This window comes from Catharus ustulatus, chromosome 18 (genome assembly GCF_009819885.2).
Source record: "Catharus ustulatus isolate bCatUst1 chromosome 18, bCatUst1.pri.v2, whole genome shotgun sequence".
Classification (NCBI taxonomy): Eukaryota; Metazoa; Chordata; class Aves; order Passeriformes; family Turdidae; genus Catharus; species Catharus ustulatus.
This window is the reverse complement of record NC_046238.1, coordinates 7,178,266-7,198,168: the sequence shown is the minus strand read 5'-3', so window position 1 is coordinate 7,198,168 and position 19,903 is coordinate 7,178,266. Positions and strand designations below refer to the sequence as shown.

The following is a 19,903-nucleotide window of genomic DNA, read 5'->3' as shown; positions in this document are numbered from 1 at the left end:
GAGGAATTTGGCCCTTGGTATATTTTATGAAAATTCACACAACTAACCTCACATTGATTCTTAATTGTGCATATTTAGCAATTTAACCATTTTATTTCATATACAAGGTACTCTAAAAACCTCAGAGCTAATTATCAATGAATTAAAGCTCCCCTCACCCAGTGGCAGTGGACTGAGCACACACAGATTCAGTCTGGGGTCACTTACAGGGGCTGCTTCTCCACAAGAATCACGTAGACCCCAGTAACTTAAAACTCTTTTATTAAGTTTTCTTGCAAGTGGTTAGACCTTAAGCCATTATAGTGCAGAAAACTCATGCTTCATCAGTTTTGTGGATAAGGAATTTCATTCTGAAGCTATTAATCAGGCACTTTGCACAAAGTCATTCAGAAAAAATGAAGGTGAACTCGTCCTTTTCCTATAAAAAATCCATAAGCACATCTCCCCTCTCCCAGCTCATCAGAGGATAACCACCTACAGCTCCTACCAGACATGTCAGACTTTTAGCCTAGCCAGTGCAGGCTGCTCCTTTCACATGGAATCCCAAATTTGAGCATCTACATGTACAAAAACATGGCAGCTGTTACTAGAAAAGCAGTGTTAACATAATATAAGTAAAGTCTGCCTCAGTACAACTCAATGCAAGTATAATTGTGAAACAGTCTGGTGTAACTGGGTAACAACTTTTAGAATTCCCATAGCCCAGCGTTTCCTTCTGAATTGAACAATGTTTTCTTAGGAAACAAACCTTCACAAATGGTACAATTGCTTCTGCATGACTTACCTTGTGTGTCAGAGGGGTTTGAGAGCTGAAGTAATTTGGAGACATAAGTAGTTTGTCATTGCACATTTAAACAGTTAAAGAATGTGTATCAAGCAAAACAATATTTGGGAATCTAAAGCTACTCACAAAGCCAGTTTGCATCATTAAAATAGTCTATCAATTCACTGCACATGAGAAACAAATTATGAAGTCCTCCCTACGCAAACAATAAGGCTTTGCAGGAGGGAAATCCCTGCTTTTCATGCTGCTCCCTCTATTCAAAGTCCAGCTATTTCTAATGGAAATTTTGTTTGCTATGGAGATTATGATTCAGCCTTCTTTTACAATCACCAGCACATCACCAGACTTACAGCAAGTGCATAGATTAGAGGAGGGTGTAAGATCCCTCCTTAGGGTTTTTACTCAAGTATGCACATGCTTTTAAAAGTGTCCCATGAGCTAAGAGGAAGAGCAAGTTCCAAGGCAAGGCTCTGAAGGCCGAGCTGGCAGCTGACTCGATGAGGCACACACACTGCACCCCACCTCTGGGCTATCCGAACACAAGGCAGGCAACAATGAAATGCTGACAAGACACGATGCACTGACTTTCTGGAATGGGACACTGTGCCAGGGGTGGGCTCTAGTGACAGTGAAAGGAGCAGGCTGTTACCTGCAGTACGAGCTGCTGCCAGGCCGTTGCCAGGGGCTGACCATTGCCAATGTTGCAAATGCTCATTCGGTCTGCGGGCTGATTGGCACGCTCGAGTTGCAAGGAGACATTGCGCCGCTCTTCCTCAAGTGCGCGGGTCAGCCGCTCGAAACGAGCTTCTTGCTCTTTAACAGATGCTAAAATGCTGGCAGCAGACCTGATATCATAGTCATCCATGACTGCTGTCAAATGCTTCCTGCCTGTTAACTGACCAGGGCAAATGGAAAGGGTTAGGTAAAGGGTGGGGAGGGCACGGGTCAGAGGTTAAAGATAAAAATGCACATTGTTAGTCACCTTGCTAAAATACTGATCACTCTAAGAAGCAAACTGCACTGCTCTTTGAAAAGCATCCATCTTTCCATTCATTGATCTGATTTTAAATTAAAAGTAATTAATCTAAGACTTCCCTGTTCAAAAAGGAAAAAAAATTGCTCACCTTTGAGAGAATTTGTATTTAATTCCTTTGATCTTTTTGCTAAAACTGCTCTGACAAGGGTTTTCATCCCTCTTGCAGAGCTAATTTCACTGTGCAAACAAAAATGTACTTTAAAAAAAAAATAATAAAAGATATGGCTTTAGAGGGAATGAGGAACATTCTCACCACAGACACCTGCAATTTTTGTCTTTAACAGTATAAGTGAGAAGTTTAGCATTTTTAAGGACAGGAATTTCATGGCAGAAGAAAACAGTTATGTCCATTTCTTCCACCCCCCCACCCCCAGCTTAACAGACAGTAGCTGAAAATAGTTCTCACTTTTAAATGACAGCAGCACACTGTAACATGGAAACATTTTTAAATGCAGAGTGTGCAATTGCAGTTGAAATGCATGATTTCAGTCAATGAACAGTCCTTCATGCAGCCGTTTGCTAATAATGCAAATGAAAAAGCAAACATCTTCCATGGAAAACACACAGGACTGCTTGTCTTTCAATGCAGAAAAAGGAACTCAGAAACCAACCAGGTGGGTTAGAACTTCTGCCTTATGTCTTCTCTAGCAGGGTTATGAAACAGCCCATTTAAAACCCAATCTCCACCTGTATGGTGCATGCAGTAAAACTCCCCAGTGATTCCACAGATCTGTGACCAAACAGCATTTAAAACATTTTACTACGAGTATGAAATCAACAATATAATAGAAACATCAAATATGGCCTCAACAGAATCCTCTGATAAACAAGTAACCCCTTCACTACATAACTACTTAAAGCATCTCTGAGACAACCAGAGGCAGAACTGTCTCAGGCTCCTGTAATTCAAGAACTGTTCATGTTCTGTGCTCAGAGTAAAGTCCCGAGAAATTGTCCCTTGATTTGCTGCCAAAGATTCTTTGTTTTCCATCTATCAATGAGGATTTCCACGAGCACAGATAGTTCCCTGCTTCCTGATGCTTTGCAATTCATTTTTCAGTGCCTTTAGATGATGTACACTCCTGACTGATCCATTTTCCATGACTGTTACATTTATCAGGTCTCTCTTCTGTGCAGATTCTTTGGTAGCTCATAATAATGTGGTGATAATACTGTTACGCTCCCAAAGAGGAGTATTAGTAGTGATTAAGCTCCATGTTTTTACACAGTTTGTTGGGAACTCCTAGCTAAGGCCAAGGTCTCCCTTTTTTGTCATATATGGTTGAAATCACCCAATGGGCCAAAAAGACACTGGGGCAGAAGTGACAGACCCAAATCCAATGATATACACCCTGATTTCATGGGGAAAATCCTGCCAGTAGCTCTGTGTTCATTGCTCACCCTTAGACAGTTGCTGTTGGAAGGAATCAGAGTAATATAAAATCATGTTGGGAACAGTGTAAGGATTATCATGTATTAATCTCATAATGTTTACTTATAACCATGACTTGGCCCTTTCATGTTTGCAGACCAGTAGGCAGAAGTGACTTTTCTCATTTATGCATTGATTTAACTTCTATTGAAATTCTGAAAGAAAACCAAAAACCACCAAAGGGTTCTCCTGATATCACAGACTAGTCAAATACAGACAAAGCTGACAACTTCCGAGACCTTCCAATAGATTATTAAAAGTCTATAAAACCTTCAGAGAGTACACTGGTTTCTGCAAAGGACAATCACAACCCTCTGAAAGGATAATATGGTTCATGGGAAGTCCCAGGAAGATTCACCTGCTCCATCTCAGCATAATTTAGCCCTGGCACAGCTAGACATGAACACAGCCAGACTTTCTGGACCTCAGCTGGCTTACGTGCAGCCAAGTTCCATGTTTCTGCTTTTGTGCTCCCCTGCTTTTGCACAGATGGAGACAGCTCTGTTTGTTGTCTGTACTCCCAGGAGTGCAGGCAATGCTCACAGACTCCTTGGAGTGTGAAAAAAGTGGGGACTGCAAAGACCCAGGCACAAGTCAGATTTTGGAAGGAGGTGGGGGTGGCATTTCTAACCATACATTCCTAAAGACAACCTCAGGGTTACTGATCATCACCACCCTCATGCTAGAGCAGATCAACAGCCTGGCTGCCATAGACCCAACACACCTCATGAGGGGATATTCCAGGCCCAAGATGAACCTGGATCAGTCAGGGATTAGCAAATAGAGACAGGCTCCTTTGAGGTGCTGCAGAGCAGGAATTCAGGTCTCAGTCCCTCCCCACAGGGGCCCAGCTTTCAGGAACTGTCTGCAGCTAAAACTGCTCTCACATGCAATCATGATATGACACAAAAGTCATCTTTTGGGGGTCCCACAGGAGGGGGTATGTCTGTGGACTAATTTCAGAAGGTGAATCAAGCAGAGATGTAGAAAACACGACAAGATGTTATCCACAGTAACTAAATTTAAAACAAACAGGTTTCTTGTAGAACACATATAATGCAAGTTTCTGTTCTAAGGAAAAGCATTAGTAACAGTGCAAGAAAAATCAAGAAGTCCCTCTTTAGGGACTTTACAGCTTCAATAATAAAATCAAGTTGATGACTGAGCTGGTATATAACTTTCAAGTCACAATTTGAGAATGTGACAAAGATCCCGTTCAGAAAATCCTTAATGAGATATAAGCCCTTGATGCCACACATGAGAAAACCTAGAAAATTTAGGTTCTATAAATGGTACAAATCTTTAGAGAGATCTCCCTGCAGAAAGTATAGTGTTAACCTCATTATAACTTATGTATAATAAGTATAATAAGTATAGTGTTAAGTTCATAAATACTATGCTTCTTTTCTCTTTGCAAAGAAAAACACAGGCAGAAAATAAACTGCATAAATTTTGAGATGTACAATTAGTGACCATAAAAATCCTAATTGCTATGCAGAAACAGCAGTAGGACCAATAACTGCCTTTTAAGAATTGTTGGACAAAGACAGACTTCTGCATTTCAAATGTTTTATTAGCAGATAAATACTTGCTTGCTGTTGATTGCACCCCTAATTATTTACCCAGGGTTTCAACAATTTACATTATCAGCAGTCTAGACTGGAGGAGAAAAATAAAAGTACTGACTCATGAGTCAGTTACTCAGGTTGCCACTTGCAATTCACTACCATTCATAAGTAAATTAAAGTGCATTGAAAAGGGTATCAATAAATGAAAATATTAGACCCAGGGCAGCCAGGTAAAAATTATTCCTTAGGCTGCACTTCTAAACACAGCAAACAGTTACCTACAGAGTATCAAAGGCTTCGCTGACAGCAGCAAATCTTTCTCTCCTGCCTACGTGACTCTAAATCCATTAGTGTTGCACTAGAGTTAGAGCAAAGTAAGAGGAGGTGTTTATTCTGACTGCTCAACTAATGCATCCAAAGGCCCTTCTGAGTCAATACAGCCTGAGTGCTCACCAAGGATGGAAACCACTCCAGTGCCAAGGGCCCAAACAGGGGTCCTGCTCATTGCTAATACCCCAGCTCACACCCGAGTCTGAGGCTCTTGGAAACACTGCCAAGACTCCAAGGGTCACTTGGTGCTCCACAAAAATGTGAGTCAACTCTGCATGCTAATTTTGCTATTACAGGATATAGCTGATAGTCAAGAGCCTTTAAAGAGCCCTTCAGATTAAGAGGGGTCAAGTCCTGTGAGATTTGAGCACCTAAATTCTAACAGTCATGGAGAAGCTCAGATCCCCTGCAGTTCCAAGTGTTGTGCGTTCCTAAGGAGCTGGGTGTGAGCGAGCTGCGTTTGGAGAGCTCCGTGTCCAGCGACTGAACAGGCAGAGCCTGCTCTCAGCTGCACAGGAGGAGGCTCTCAGGGATTTCTCTCATCCAAGAGTCTGGATGCTGAACTCAGCTGCCCCACTACTGTTCCACCCCAGACCAGCCCAATTTTGTCTGTCTGCTGGCAAGAGATGTTTCTATGAGCATGGAGAAGCTCGTTCATAGAGCTGCTCAGCAGCTGCAGGAGCAAACACGAAGGCCTGTGAGTGTGCATGGAAACAGCAGCTTTGTGCTTCTCCAGGGAAGAAAAGCCAGCAGAATAAAAGCAAAAATGGGGCTTAAACAATCTATGGAACTGAAGCATAACACATGCTAATGACATTCTCAGCAAGTGCCGCGAGAGATGAGCAGCGTAACATGACTGTAGTCCCCATGCGACACCAGAAAGCATGCAGAGAAAACAGAGCCATACACACCTAGTGAGGTACTGAAGTCTGTGGGTTAGAGCTGCTGGGACATCACCCACTAAGACTAGAACAGGACAGACAAAGCAGGAAAGCAGCCTCAAGAAGAATCAGCTACAAGAGAGAAGAAAGAGAGACAGAGTTAGTGAATAAGATATTATAGCCTCTTCTATACATAGTCAGTTCCCAGGTTCTTCTCACTATGTTGTAGAAATTATTTATTACACTGTTTTCCTCCTAACTTGTAGCAAAAGAAATAATATTCAGAGAAGCCAATCCTGAGACTCCTAAGGAAAAAAATTCCGCCCTGATTAATCTAATTTGTTATCAGTGATCAATGCTTGCATGTTCCTGTGAGATTTACTGTTAATGTTCCAAATCAGGGAAAACTGTAAACTGGAAGTAGGATGACAGAATTTTGCAAAGCTGGATATTGTCACCAGGCAATTTAAAACACAGAAACCTAACACAATGCTCTCAGAAATGAGAGCTGTTATTTAGGCACACAGTTTCAGGCCTCTGTCAGATGTACAAGCCCCAAACAGCTCAAGATCATTTCAGAGATCCCTGTTAGAGGGGGGACATTCATTTCTAAAAGATGCACACAGCACAATAGCTTGTTCTCCTTGTCTGTGTGTGTACCTATCTGATCCTGTATGAAACCACAGCAAAAGAAGCTTCTGGGATATCAGGTCATCTGTGCAGGTCAGTAAATCCCTGATTTATTTTGTCTTAAAACATTTATCACTGGAACTTCTCTGGTTAGCAGCTGCCAATTTAGTCCCTGTTTTTGCTGGAGAGTGTACAAAACAGAATCCATCTGGTGAAGGCATGGTTCTGTGAGGCAGCGCTGCCAGTCTTAAGCTACCACCACATCAAAATGCTGCAACCACATGGCACAAAATGCAGAGCCAGTACAAACTCACACTGCTGGTTCAAATGTTTTAGAACATTTTCAGAGAGGAATGTTGCCCTGGCAGATTTTATGCTTGACCAGGTACTGTCTGCCTTCCCGAAGCCAGCATAAACAGGATTTCTTATGTTTCAGCCAAATTACCAGAAATATGATCCTTTCTTTGCATGGATCCAACCTCAAAGGGCATAAAACCATCATGCCAGAAATCTCATTTTTTCTTAAACTAACATAAGTAAATTCTCAAAACTTATATAGCTGTAACAAAACTGTGCATAGATATGCCCAGAGATGAAAGTCAGGAGGCAGAGTGAGAGAAAGACTAATTCTCAAGTAAATGACCAGAGAGAGTAAACATAACTGAGCTTCTAGAGATAAAATAGTAACACTTTGGATATATATATGTGTGTGTATACATATATATATATATATAAATACATGTATCACATTCCAAGTAAACTGTTTCTCAGACCTTATGCTGAAATCTATCTTGAGCCTGGGTCCTCTTGCTGCTGTGGTTGACTGAGTTCTAATTTGACCCTTACGTGACAACCTCCAGCAATGAATAGCAATGAGGAATTCACAAAGAAAGCTGTTTCAATATAGTTCTCTGGTAGGCACAGACAGACACACTGTGCTGGTGTCAAAAGAAACAACAAAAAAGTTGGTCAGGGTTTTTGTGTTCCTTTGGACAGAGGCAGCCTGTGAAACAAGGTTTAAACTAGGGAATGAAGGAGGGCAGAGGCATTGGTAACAGGAGAACTCCTTGAGAAGGAACTTTGCATCTTAAGGACATTGCAATGAATGATGCAGTTCACCACTTCCATCACTGCAGAAAAAATTGTCAATGTGCAATATTTGAACCTTTACATTAGTGGGAAATTTCATGTGGTCATCCAGCAGGAATAATTCTGTATAAATAAATAAATAAATAAATTCTGCAAATAAATTTGCAGAATATCATACTATGAACTGAGTTAAGCAACATCAACAAAAGCATCCAAACATATGCTTATAAAACAATACAGTTCCAACACTTAACTCACTCTGATCCACAGCACCACAGCCTCTCCAATCTTACCACAATAGCTCCCAGCCCATTAAAAAAGAAATAATTTAATTAACCTTTTAGTTAAAAGCACTGAAATAATATTGCAGTACCTCAGAGAAGATACAGTTCTCAGCAAAAAAAAAAGCAGAATTTTCTTATATCCAATTCAATCTCTATAAATTAATCACTGCATGTTTAAATGACACTGGTCTTCTTACTACAGCTTCCCTTTGATACGGATTCCTCACTTCAGCACTTTGCTACTAGAGTTTTTCATGTTTTCCTTCCAAAATTTCATGCAGTGTTTTCAGGGCTTGCTGATACAGTGTGTTGACATAGCTTTAATTATGCTGTAGCTCTCTTTTCCCAGTAAGGTAAATTTAAACTGCTATATTCTTCTTCCAAATGGAAAGGAAACTAAATTATGGAAATACAGAACATCTTTCTCACAACTGCAAATATATAATAGCATAAATAATTCAGTTTAATGCTCTAAAATTCAAACTGAAATATTTTTACAAGGGCAATTTTGAAAGTAAATGCTTTAGCCTATGGTTACTTTTACCCAATGCAAAAAAAATCAATTTCTTCCTAAAATTTGTCATTTATAGACCAGAAGAGCAAAGAGCACCTTTCTGAAGCAGAGCTCTTGCTCACTGGGACCTAAGGACTTGTCACACTGAACAAACTGAACTCCTCCATCATAGCACTCATTATGCCACACTTCCTTCAGAGATCAGTGTTTGTGTTAATTAAGCATAAAACAACACAGCAAAATGGCAGCATATTACTTCACACCTACTAAGTGTCCACACTAAGGTTTAATGGAGTATGTGATAGTCTATAAATTCACACTGTGCACTGTAAATTCTCTGTGTAAACAAACACTCCCCAAATATTTCCAAATCAGTGTCTAGGTGGAATAGTTTTTATAAAAACCTTGCAAATACCAAAAGTCTGAACAAGGCAGAGATGGTTTCTCATGCAAAAAAATCAGAATATTTTTATTATATCAGAAATTCTCTTTGTTTAACACTGTACCTTATAATAATCAGTGTCATGTTTACATACTGTCAAAAACTTTTTCTATTTCCCTTTATAGTTTTTGTTTTTCTATAGAAATAAAATGCAACTTGAAAGTCAAAGCTAGAACGAACAAGATCCTACTTTGCAATCGCTTTCGGAATATGAATAGTAAATTTGCTGCATCTCAAGCCTCTGACACTTTTCTTCTGCCTTGGAACTTGCCAGACATGATTGCTACCAGCTTGATTAGTTCATAGGGCGATCACTTTAACACCCCAGAACACATGTCCTTGCATACTAAAGCTGCTGCGTGCCATCGATTTTTCAAAGGTCTCCCCCACTGAAATCAATAAGGAGCTCTGCTTAAAAATGGATTGCACTTTGTGGTCCCTTTCTGAGTTGTGGATATCCAGGCTTCCAAGCACTCTCACAGCTGCCTTCAGCAGCAGCTCCATGTCCCCCACTTCCTCTGACCCCAATCTGATCCTAACCCACACCAAGACCCTTCAGCCACTGATGACTCTGAGCAGACACAGACAATAGACAATCCCACCACAACCATGTGAATAATGTCTTCCAAGCAGCAAAGGAAAATCCCTCCAACAGCCTGTATGACTGTTAAATAGCATCAGGCCTCCAAAGAACCACAGAGGCTGCAACATTTGCAACAGAAATTACTTCCTTACTGTAGAGCCTCCCTTGCAAGCAGAGCCACCCAAAATCAATACATCTATTCTCAGAACAGGGCTATTTCAATGAGAAAGAGGAAAAGATACAGATCAAAAGCAGCACAGTTCATAACTCCAGTCTGTCCTTCCTTCCCATGTATTTTAAAGCATGGATTCATTAAAATACAATCCAATCTGGCTGCAAATAAGCCAAACACGTAAACACACTGTTATAACCTCATGCAGTTATTTCCACAGAACACTTGCAAGATTGCCCTTATCAATATACAAGAAGCCTCATGTTTCTTGTCTCTTAGGTGTTTAGAGTTTTGGCAAAAGGGCTTCCATTTTAAGAGATAGGCTACTGCCAGGAATGTGATTGAAAGTGGCTCTGTGTGGGGAACTACAGCTGAGAACAACCCAGTATTTCTGAGCATTAAATCTCCACAAAACACAGGAACAAGAGTCACTGGGGCGGCAGCAGCTCCCAGAGCCAGGCCAGTTTGTCATGGGTGAAACACAGTAGCTGAAATATCACAGCAAGGCTGGAAAATCCTGCAGAAGCTCATAATAAGTCTTTTATAAAAGATACTATTGTGCAATCATCACGCAGATAAATAACAAAATGGCAAGCAGCAAAGCTGAGGTCAGCTCAGCAGCCAGGCAGCCCAGCAGCTCCACCCATTCCAAATGCCCCCAGAAAGTATCAGGCAGCATGTTCAGGCAGCATATTCAAACTGAGAGCCATTCGGTAGAAAATTGTCCTTTCACTACACATTTTGAGAGGAAAAAATCCAACTGTGACCCCACAGAACAGTGAGTGTTTAAGATCAGCAACAGATGTGTCAAATGACTTATCCTAACCATGAGGAGTTAATTGATGCTATAAATAGAACTCTGCAGACAGAAAAAAAATCCACTTAATTCTAGTATCCAAAGAACACAGTCTAGCTCTGCTTATCAGTAAAACTATTTTCCTTTAAAGAAGTGGGCTTGGATGTTTTACATGTAGATTAACACAGAGAGATAATTTGATTTCAGGCTATTGAGAGATTTCCTTCCTTTTATGTTTCAGAAGAACAGGGCTGCATGCAGCTAAATGAGATCCATAGATTACAGTAGAAGGAAGGCCAATAAAACTGCACAGCTACATTCCTGGGTAATAATAAATGCTTTTTAATTCTAGGGCTTCAATTCTCAGGGTTTGTGAGGGCATTTCCAATTACTACTTTTAAGATTAATGCAAATAAGTGCATCAAATAGAAACACATTTTTAACCCATCTGAATAAAATATATCTCCCATAGCATTTTACACCAATAAATAAACTGGCATTGCTAGGAATAGAATTCACATGTCTGAAGTGTTCAGAACAAGCCTCTTTCCTGTTTTCACCTGCCTTCAGGAAAAAAACAAAACCAAAACCCTTCAGCTGTTTTTCAGAACATGGGTCTTGTTTACCTCTCACAGCCACATCTAGTGGACTGTGTGGCTGCTCCATTGCTCCACCAGGGAACTGAAAACATCAGTATAAACAGGAAAGAACATAATGTCAATGTCTGTGTTTAATTGTTGAAGCTACTAAATCAAAATAATTTCATTAGCTGCTTACCAACCAATCTTACTGCATTAGTCACCCATATTTCAACCTCTTTCATGAAAAACAATCAGATTTCCACCTTACATTACTTTAAACCAGGAACAGTATCAATGAAGAGATCAAAGCAATACAAAGACAGAAGAAACAGAATTAAGGCCCACTAGCTTTAATTCTCTCCAGTAACATCTGTGTCATTCTAAATCCAGCATTTTTTTTCACCAAGTTACATTTGGAAGCCTGAGGCAGTAAGTGAATCTACTCTGTTTAGACCAAAACTATTGATCTGCTTTCTGCAATGGCATGTGCACAGCACACCCTTCACTGTTTCAGCATCTCTAAATTTAAAATGCAATCCAAGTTCATTTTACCCTTGTAAGTTTAGGAAGCAATCCAACTTTGTGCTGATCAACACCACAACTCTTTAGTATTACAAGGCAAACATGCATTTGAGAACTAATAAATAATTTCTGAGCAAAATAAAAGTATTTAACTCATCTGCTGTCTTGAATAATCATTCAGTTCATGCATAAACATAAAGAGAGGAAAAACAGACACACTTTAATGAAAGTCTTGGAGAAAGTCATCGTTCCATATGATGGATTTTAGCATGTAACATCTCTCAACAGAACAGTCATTGTTACACACTGCAAAAAGGTGCTGCTCCAGAGGTGCTGCCTGGCTGAGGGTCAGAAGCATTGCCACAAGAACTGCCAGTTCAACTTCCCTGTTTCCAGCTGCAAGGTGCGGTTGAATTTTCAAGGCAGAAATCCTTATCCCTGAGAAGCATTTCCTACTCTATTAGCAAAGCACCTTGGCTTCTGTGGGGTTAAACTGACAGCCAAAGCAGCCCTCAGAGAGCAATATTCAGGACATGCCTGGTTCACATCAAGATGCCATAGTAACCCCATTGATTAGTCCACACTCAAGCGTTCTTTAGTCGTTCAGATCTTCCCTTGCACGCAACAGAAACGTGATGCTGTGCTTACACTGCCAAGTGTTACAGCCTTGCACTGAGCAGAACTGCCAGTATCAATTTTCAAGACTAAGATTTATATCTTTATTACAAGAACTTTTTATTCAGTGGTTTGTGGCTCTATCAAAATGTCAGCATTTGGAGCAGAGCACCAAATGTCCAGGCTGCTGTGCAGGTGCTGAGAGCCTGGCACAGGCTGGCACCACACCAACACACACCCCACCTCCAGGGATCCCCCCTCCCCACACCCCTCCTTCCCTGCATGGAAAACCTGTTCTGAATCTGACCTGCTCATAAACCTCCATTTAACTGCCACATTTACATTGCATCGTCTGTGCTGGGCCTGGCCCTGACCTGAAAATCAGCAGGAATTGGGAAAAATATTGGATTTAGGGCGTCAGTACAATTACGTTTTGGAGAAGTCATTTTCTTCCAGACAGTTAGACTCTGATCTCACCCCCTCCAAGCCTATCATACATTTTTATCTTTAACTAGATCTTAATGCTTTTTGTAGTTTATATCTCCCATCAAGAATATTTCCTATTTCCAGAAACAAACTTATCACTAGTGCCTAATTACAATTATTTGGAAACAAGAAATATTTCTTCCTAATCACTGATGATTTGCTCCAAGAAATAACATTCTCTTCAAACATCCCTTTTTAATAACCATCCTGCTGATAGCTGCTGAGTGGGAAAAATAACAATTTTGCTTTAACTTTCTAAACACTTCAAATGTTTAAAGCAAATTCCCTCCATTATATTAAAATTAAAATCCTGCACTGTATAAATAGGAACACATTTCAGCTACAATAAACACTTCTAACTCATTTCATTAAAACTATGAAAGTAACAGAGGTAAGTCCCAAACAATTCAGGCAGTAAATACAATGTAAACTCTGCTGAGAATCTTTCCTACAAACAGCTTTGAAACTTTAAATGGGTTATTTATTTTCAATAAAAATTTTTGGTTTGACATACATATAAGGAAATATGTTTAATCTAAAAGCAATCAAATGAAAATGGGAAAAAAAAAATTAAAAATCAGTAACATGATATGTGTTATTCAGAGGATTATTTTCGAGGAATACTTGGCTAAAACTACAATCCACCTACACTGAGAAAAAGAAAGCAGTACACAGAAGGGAGCAATATTTCAGGAAAATAAACAAGAGTACTTTAATATTTAATCCCATTATTCACTTTCAAGCACCCAGATTTAAAACAGACACACCAAAGTACTGAGGTGAATTCAGAGCAGCTGAAAATGCTTATAGTTATCCTCCAAGTGACCAGAGGACTGGCTTTTGATTCCAGAAAGGCCAAGATATAGCTGGCAGGGAGGGCATGGAGAGAGGAAAAGACATCCTCAGAGTCTGACCCTTACTGCCTGTAAGAAGTCCCACAGCTGAGAGACATCCCCTGCTCTGTCAGGGGTAGAATGAAGCTAAATTAGTATTTCCATGGTAATAGGAAAAGGGAGAGATGGATCAGAAAAGGCACAAAAGAGAAAACTGTCATCCCTGTTTTCCTCAGCTGCACTTGTGTTTTATCCCTGCCACTGCCTCTGCTCTGGGTACAAGGAGCAGCAGCAGAGGGTCCTGTCCTAGCTCCAGTTTTAAGAGATATCATAGGGGTATTCCCTTATTTCTGCTCTTCAACCATTCTACCACTATGTTAAACAATTTTAGTTTGCCTTCAATAGCATGCAAACAAAGGAATTTCTGAGGTGTAAAGACAATTTAATGAAAGGACAGTATTTCTTAAGGATTTAAGAACACACATAATGAAAGAGTAACAAGACACTCAAGAGACTCAGCTGCAGAAACACAGTACCTTTTATAATCTTTCTTTCTTGTAGTGGCTTTTAAGATGGAAATTCTCCCTTGGTTTGATAATAACTCTGTAAGAGAAACAAAGAAAATAACAAATATTTTTCTTCCATCTGGAGGAAGTAGGAAGAGGGGATTATTTTTGAATAACTGATACATTTACATAATATTGTGGAAGTCTTTCATTTGTATCTCTCCTTGGTTCCCCTTTCTGAGTCATGCTGGTTTACAAAAAAGCATGAGCTCTGGCATCTATTCCACCATCACCTGAAATTCCAAGAAAATCCCACAGAACTGGAGTATTGAAAGTAAACTCCATTAAAAGATCCTCCTGATTTCTGTCCCAGTGCCATTCATATATGTATAAATCACACGCTCCTAAACTTAAAATTTAACCAAATATATACTCAATTCCCCATTAATTCCTAGATTTAAAAGCACAAAGTATTTCCCCTATAAGCACACACCAGAGCGTTTTCAGTCATCCGGGTCTAAATGCCATCTAGTGGTTCTAAAAATGTCAACTGTGGTTCCACAGATACACCTCATCCTGTCTGACATTTTTTCTTCTAACAGCAGGAAATAAGAGAAATTAGGGCAGCAAATTCACCAGAAAGAACTCACTGTTTTTCTAAATCTCATTTTTTGTTAGAGCTTCACGCAGCATTCCCGTTACAGCATTTCTTACCCGAGCAATTTCCCACAGTTAACCAGCAGGATCCTTTGTCTTGGCTTCCCACTCTCCTACTCTCTTGCTGAGAGCAAGAACATTTCAAGCAGTTGATTCCTGCAGACCACCCTTGCTGGGTTTCACTCAGGTAAATTTTACCATGCCACTGCCCTTCCACTAACACATGGCTCCATCACTTCACCCTTCCTCACTGCTCCTCCTTTGCCTGGATGGCACAAAGCAGCCAAATAAACATCTGAGTGGTAAGTAAGGAAAAGCACTTAAATCCTGCAGACTCACTGTAACCACAGAGGTGCTAAAAGATAATTCTAGATCTCTGATGTAAGAAGAGAGCTTCTTTGAAGCTTAATTGCTTTTAGCTTTTGTCTCATAAGAATATGACTAATTTCCTCTAAGTAAGCTAACTTTATTTATTTTATTAACCCAGAAATAAATAACGTTTTACATTTAGTGTCACCTGAAACAGACAAAAACCATTGGGAAACATACTTCCCTTGTAGTTTTTTTTTCCTCCTTTTTCACCTGTATTTTTTCAGTTCATTGAGAGCCAAGAAGACAAACTGCGTAAGGCTTGGGATGTCCTGGGTAAGACCCAGACCCACTACAGCATTCATGTACATGAATAAAGGGCATTTGCCTACTTGACAAGATGTCAAAAATATGTATATAAAATATCAGCATTAGTGGTGGTCTTCTAGTGATAACACACTTGTACAGCCTGAAATTTAGCGTTGATTACAAAAAAAAACCTCCTCGTCTTTTTAACACAGATCTAGGTGTTTCATTTTCCTCCTTGAGCAGGGTATTTGTCAAACCAGTGACAGCCCCTGAAGTGCTGTGTGGGCTGTGGCAAACACCTGGATCAGACAATGCCAGGTTCACATGGGCGCAGTGCCACTGCCAGCAGGAACCGAGTGCTGGTTTGTATCGGCTGATGCCAGCCCAGAGCTCCAGCCCCAAATCCTGGGAAGCCTGGAACTTGCTGAGGCTCATGGCTATCCTGCAAAGTCCCCTTGTCAGCCCTTGGCTGCTGCCCATTTGATAGCACAACCGGTGGTGCAGGGAGAGGGGGGAAAACCCACCAGCTTGGACAGCATTACATTTAATAAGACACCTGTGTTTCATTACAAAAATGCTGCTTCATTCCAGTGATATACTTTTACTGCTGACTTTAATCAAGTATCTTACAGCTCTCAAATGGGAAAGGTGGAGAAAAACCTGTAATGCCTTGTCAAATTGCTTGTTATCTCTCACTTGTAACTAATTACCCCAGTAGCACTGTTAAAGACTGAACAGTTTTATGTTTGCTCACCAACAAATGACTAAAAAAAAAGAAATGAGACAATTAGTCTCTAGCTATAGTAACTAATTAAGATAAATATTTTCAGAACAAAGAACTTAACAGAACATCAAGGCACTGACACTGCAAAAATGTCTGGGAAAGTAAAGCATCTATCAGCAAAGCATTTCTTGCCAGTCAGCGAGTTCCACAATTGCATCCCCACCACACTTCATTCTTGTCCTACTCCAGTGAACATAATTAGTTATTAGAGTTTTTCTAACATGGTGAGAATGTGAGCAGCTTATTGGACTACTTAGGGACAAATTTTGATTCTGTACCATTGCAAATGTGTGCACTGCCAACAGATGCATTTTTTTTCACAAGCAGTATGATGGCAAGTACAGTAGCAACCTGTTCTACCATTCCTTTTTCCTAATGTCTTACTTTGTACCATCAGCTATGCCTGGCCTGTGGCTTCTGAGCATTTACCCAAGCTCTTGGAAACATCTGCTTTCAGTCAGGGTGAGGAGCAGCCTTCAGCCAGGTACAGTCTGGGCAACTCCACTGGATTCCCTGGCCCTTGGCTCACGCTGTGCCAGCCTGAGTGTCAGTGACACGGAGCCAGTGTGACACAAACCATGGCTGGAACACATTCGGGGCACAGAGCAGATCCCTCTGCACAGAAATTGGTGACATTAACACTGCCAAGTGTGAGGCAAGCAAGAAGTGTAGTCCAAAATAAACGAGACTGTGGATGGACAAGCAAGCTGCTTTTCAATAATCTGCAATAATACTACAAGCAAGCACTGCAAGATCTTGCCCAGGGTATGAATGGAAAGCCTTTATCTTCGGCTCTTTCTGTCACTGAAACGACCTCCTCTCCGGCATTTCTGGCATTAAAATAACTAATAAGGAATTTGGATGATGTAATTTATTTGGTAGCAGAGAAATTACCTGCAGACTCATGGCTCCAGAGCAGCCTCAAGGAATGAATGTTTGTCTCTTACAGCAGTGGATTGCAGTCAGCACAACTTCACTTGCCAACAGCAACCCCAATGGAAAAGAGACCAGCGGAGAAGAGTTCACTTAGTCCCAGATTAATTTGTCTGTCCATGTTTTGTTTTTATTGATTGCAAGAAGCTGATAGCCTCCAATTGTATGTTTTCCTTGGCAAGAGCTCTGTCACAGATAAATCACCCGAAGTTTGGGCAGAGCTGAATAGAGCTCTCCAAAGTGCATTTTGTATCCACTGCGATTTACTCAACCAAGAGACAAGGAGGTGAAAAGAAAGAATTTTCTTCCTTCACCTTACATCTTCATTTGCTAAACTGCTATTTTATTTCACAAAGAAATTAGAGTATTCTGACTGACAGAACAGTTCTGCTTTTATGTAAGGTATCAGATGGCAAACATGAGGTAGCTACATTACACAACTCAATGTGTGGGTATATGCTCTGTCAAAACTTGCATCAAAACATATGAAACAGTCATGGGAAGTGAGGCTTCTCCTCTTAAAGATGTGATACAAACATAATGAACAGCAGCCACCCCGCACACTCATTACAAAGCTTTACATCAAAAGAGATGGACTTCAAGCTGTTTGATATTTTAATATTTATACTCAATTATCTCTAGAAATTTATTTAAAACAGCATTATTTTTGTGTTACTTAGGAGCTCTGAGTTCCCTTAGAAACTCCCACTCATTCTTAATTATAGTGTAAATCAGCATGTTAACATCAAGCGAGCAACCACTAACTAAAGCAGCTGATACAAATGCAGACAAAGTTCGGACAGAAGCAGTGGCAAAATGCCCAGAAAGTTCTAAACCCCCTCTGAACAGCTCAGTCAACACAGAGAGATACACAGACCTTTCAGAAGGGATGCACTGGGTAATAGCAGTTACTGCCAATAAATTTTGTATAAATATTACAAAAGTAGTAAAGAGCCCATGCATCAGTACACAGACATGTCACAGATAAGAACTGTGGCTTTTTAAAATGTCAGGACTGAAAATGTACAACAGCCTATAAAATGTCACTCAAGTCATTACATGCTACCAGTGAAGTAAATCATTTATTAAAGAAACAACGACTGAACTAACTCTGCCAAACCAGGTGCACCTATTTCCTCTACTGTGTTACTGTGTTGATAAAGACATGACATATTAAAAGAAAATGTATGAAACACAGAACTACAAAAGCCAATGTACAGTGATTCACTCTGCTGTGCTATGATACAAGCAAAATTAAAGCTAATCCTTTCTTCTGAAGGAAATGTCACAGACTTCTGCGCATTTGGTAAATTAATATTTATAAGAAGCCCAGACAGTTTAGTGTCTTTAATACAGGACTAAGATTTCCTCCTGAACATCAAACAGAGAAGTTGCACTCAAACAGCAGTTTCTTGATTGCAACAAACCTAAATGACAGTATTTCCAAGACTTGTTTTCCATCATGTCATTCCGATTAGCGACTGTGTACAACTGGGACATCTGCAAAATCCACCAAGTAGTCTTGAATTATACATTCCTAACTCTTTAAAGTTAACACATAATAATCTTCTTATCAAGAGCCTGCTGACAGCTGCTAGTACTATGTTCCTAATAATGCTCATTACAAACAGACATCTAGGAATGGAAAAACAAGGTATACATGGTCTAGTACCACTCTGGCACAGACATATATGTAATAAGTGAGACTCTACCAACAGCACTGTTTCAAGAACTTACATAGCAATAAAACTACAACTGAACACCTTTTATTAAAAAATGTAATTTAAAATTTTACAGCCTAATATGCATAAGAATTCATCACACCCAATTAAATTAAAATGCAGCAGTTGATCACTTTTTATGAAAATTTTGAAAGGAATTTTGTGATATTACATGCTAATATGGTGTTTCATTTAATTTAGATGATGAATTATTTAATTTTGTTTTCTAGTATACTAAGGGTATCTAAATTGAACTTGATAGTATTCATGGGGCAACCAAAGTCACCTTTTATGTATTACAGAAAGAGGATAAATTTATTCATTTAAATAGGAGGTAAAGGTGATCTTCCAAAATTCTATAATGAAATGTAATCTTGGAAAAAGAAGGATAAAAAAATTAATCCTAGTTTTATTAATAATACATTAATACCAATAAAGTTCTCAACTGTGGGAAACTGGTTGCAGATGTTTATATTCTCCAGGGTAGAAATTCCTCTCTCAAGCAAAGCCAGATGCAGCCCTGTAGCCATAAGGTTAAGAGAGCAGATTTACCAAAGCAAGCTGGAATTTTTAGAAGAATCTTGTTCACAATTTTAATTCAAAAAGGAAAGTTGCAATTTTCAATCAATATTCTCAGCAGTCATAGAGCAGAGATTAGCTGCTGTAACAAGCAGAGTCATGTCCCAGTTTCACTGGGATGACAATAACCAGCAGCACCATCACATGTTCTGTGCTGCTCTGACAGTGTTCTGGCGTGTTCATGATGCTGCACTGACTGCCCGTGGCCAGCAGCTTCTGCCCTGGCAATTACACTGGCAAGGGTTCAACTTGGAACAGAAGTAGCTACCAGATATTTTGTCAGGCTAGGAAATTTCTTACCAAAAATATGTACTTGAAAAATGTCCAGTTCTTTCTGTGCCCAAACGGAAGAAGAAAATCAGCCTGCGTGAAAGCTTAACTGACAATATTTTGTGACTAAAATTATAGGGTAGCCTAGCTTAAGAACTGTTTTCCTGATAATTTGCATTGCTGCAGATAAATCTGAACCTCTTAATAGTCTAAGCTGCCCACTAGAATACTTCATGCCGTCACTGCAAGACCAGCAC

General features: G+C 39.8%; 1 protein-coding gene across 11 annotated transcripts in view; it reads right to left on the bottom strand.

Annotated features, from left to right (window-relative positions):
* Nucleotides 1–19,903, bottom strand: part of ARVCF (ARVCF delta catenin family member) — a 247,023-nt gene that overhangs the window by 148,686 nt on the left and 78,434 nt on the right. For 8 of the 11 annotated variants that reach the window (XM_033075443.2, XM_033075445.2, XM_033075442.1 and 5 more), the window contains 3 exons: nucleotides 14,115–14,181; nucleotides 6,062–6,163; nucleotides 1,434–1,679 (listed from right to left, as the gene is read on the bottom strand). In XM_033075443.2, the coding sequence (XP_032931334.1) occupies nucleotides 1,434–1,649 (216 nt within the window). In that variant the 5' untranslated portion in view covers nucleotides 1,650–1,679; nucleotides 6,062–6,163; nucleotides 14,115–14,181. The remainder of the gene's footprint in view (nucleotides 1–1,433; nucleotides 1,680–6,061; nucleotides 6,164–14,114; nucleotides 14,182–19,903) is intronic. The other 3 variants (XM_033075448.2, XM_033075453.2, XM_033075454.2) reach the window with 3 other exon arrangements.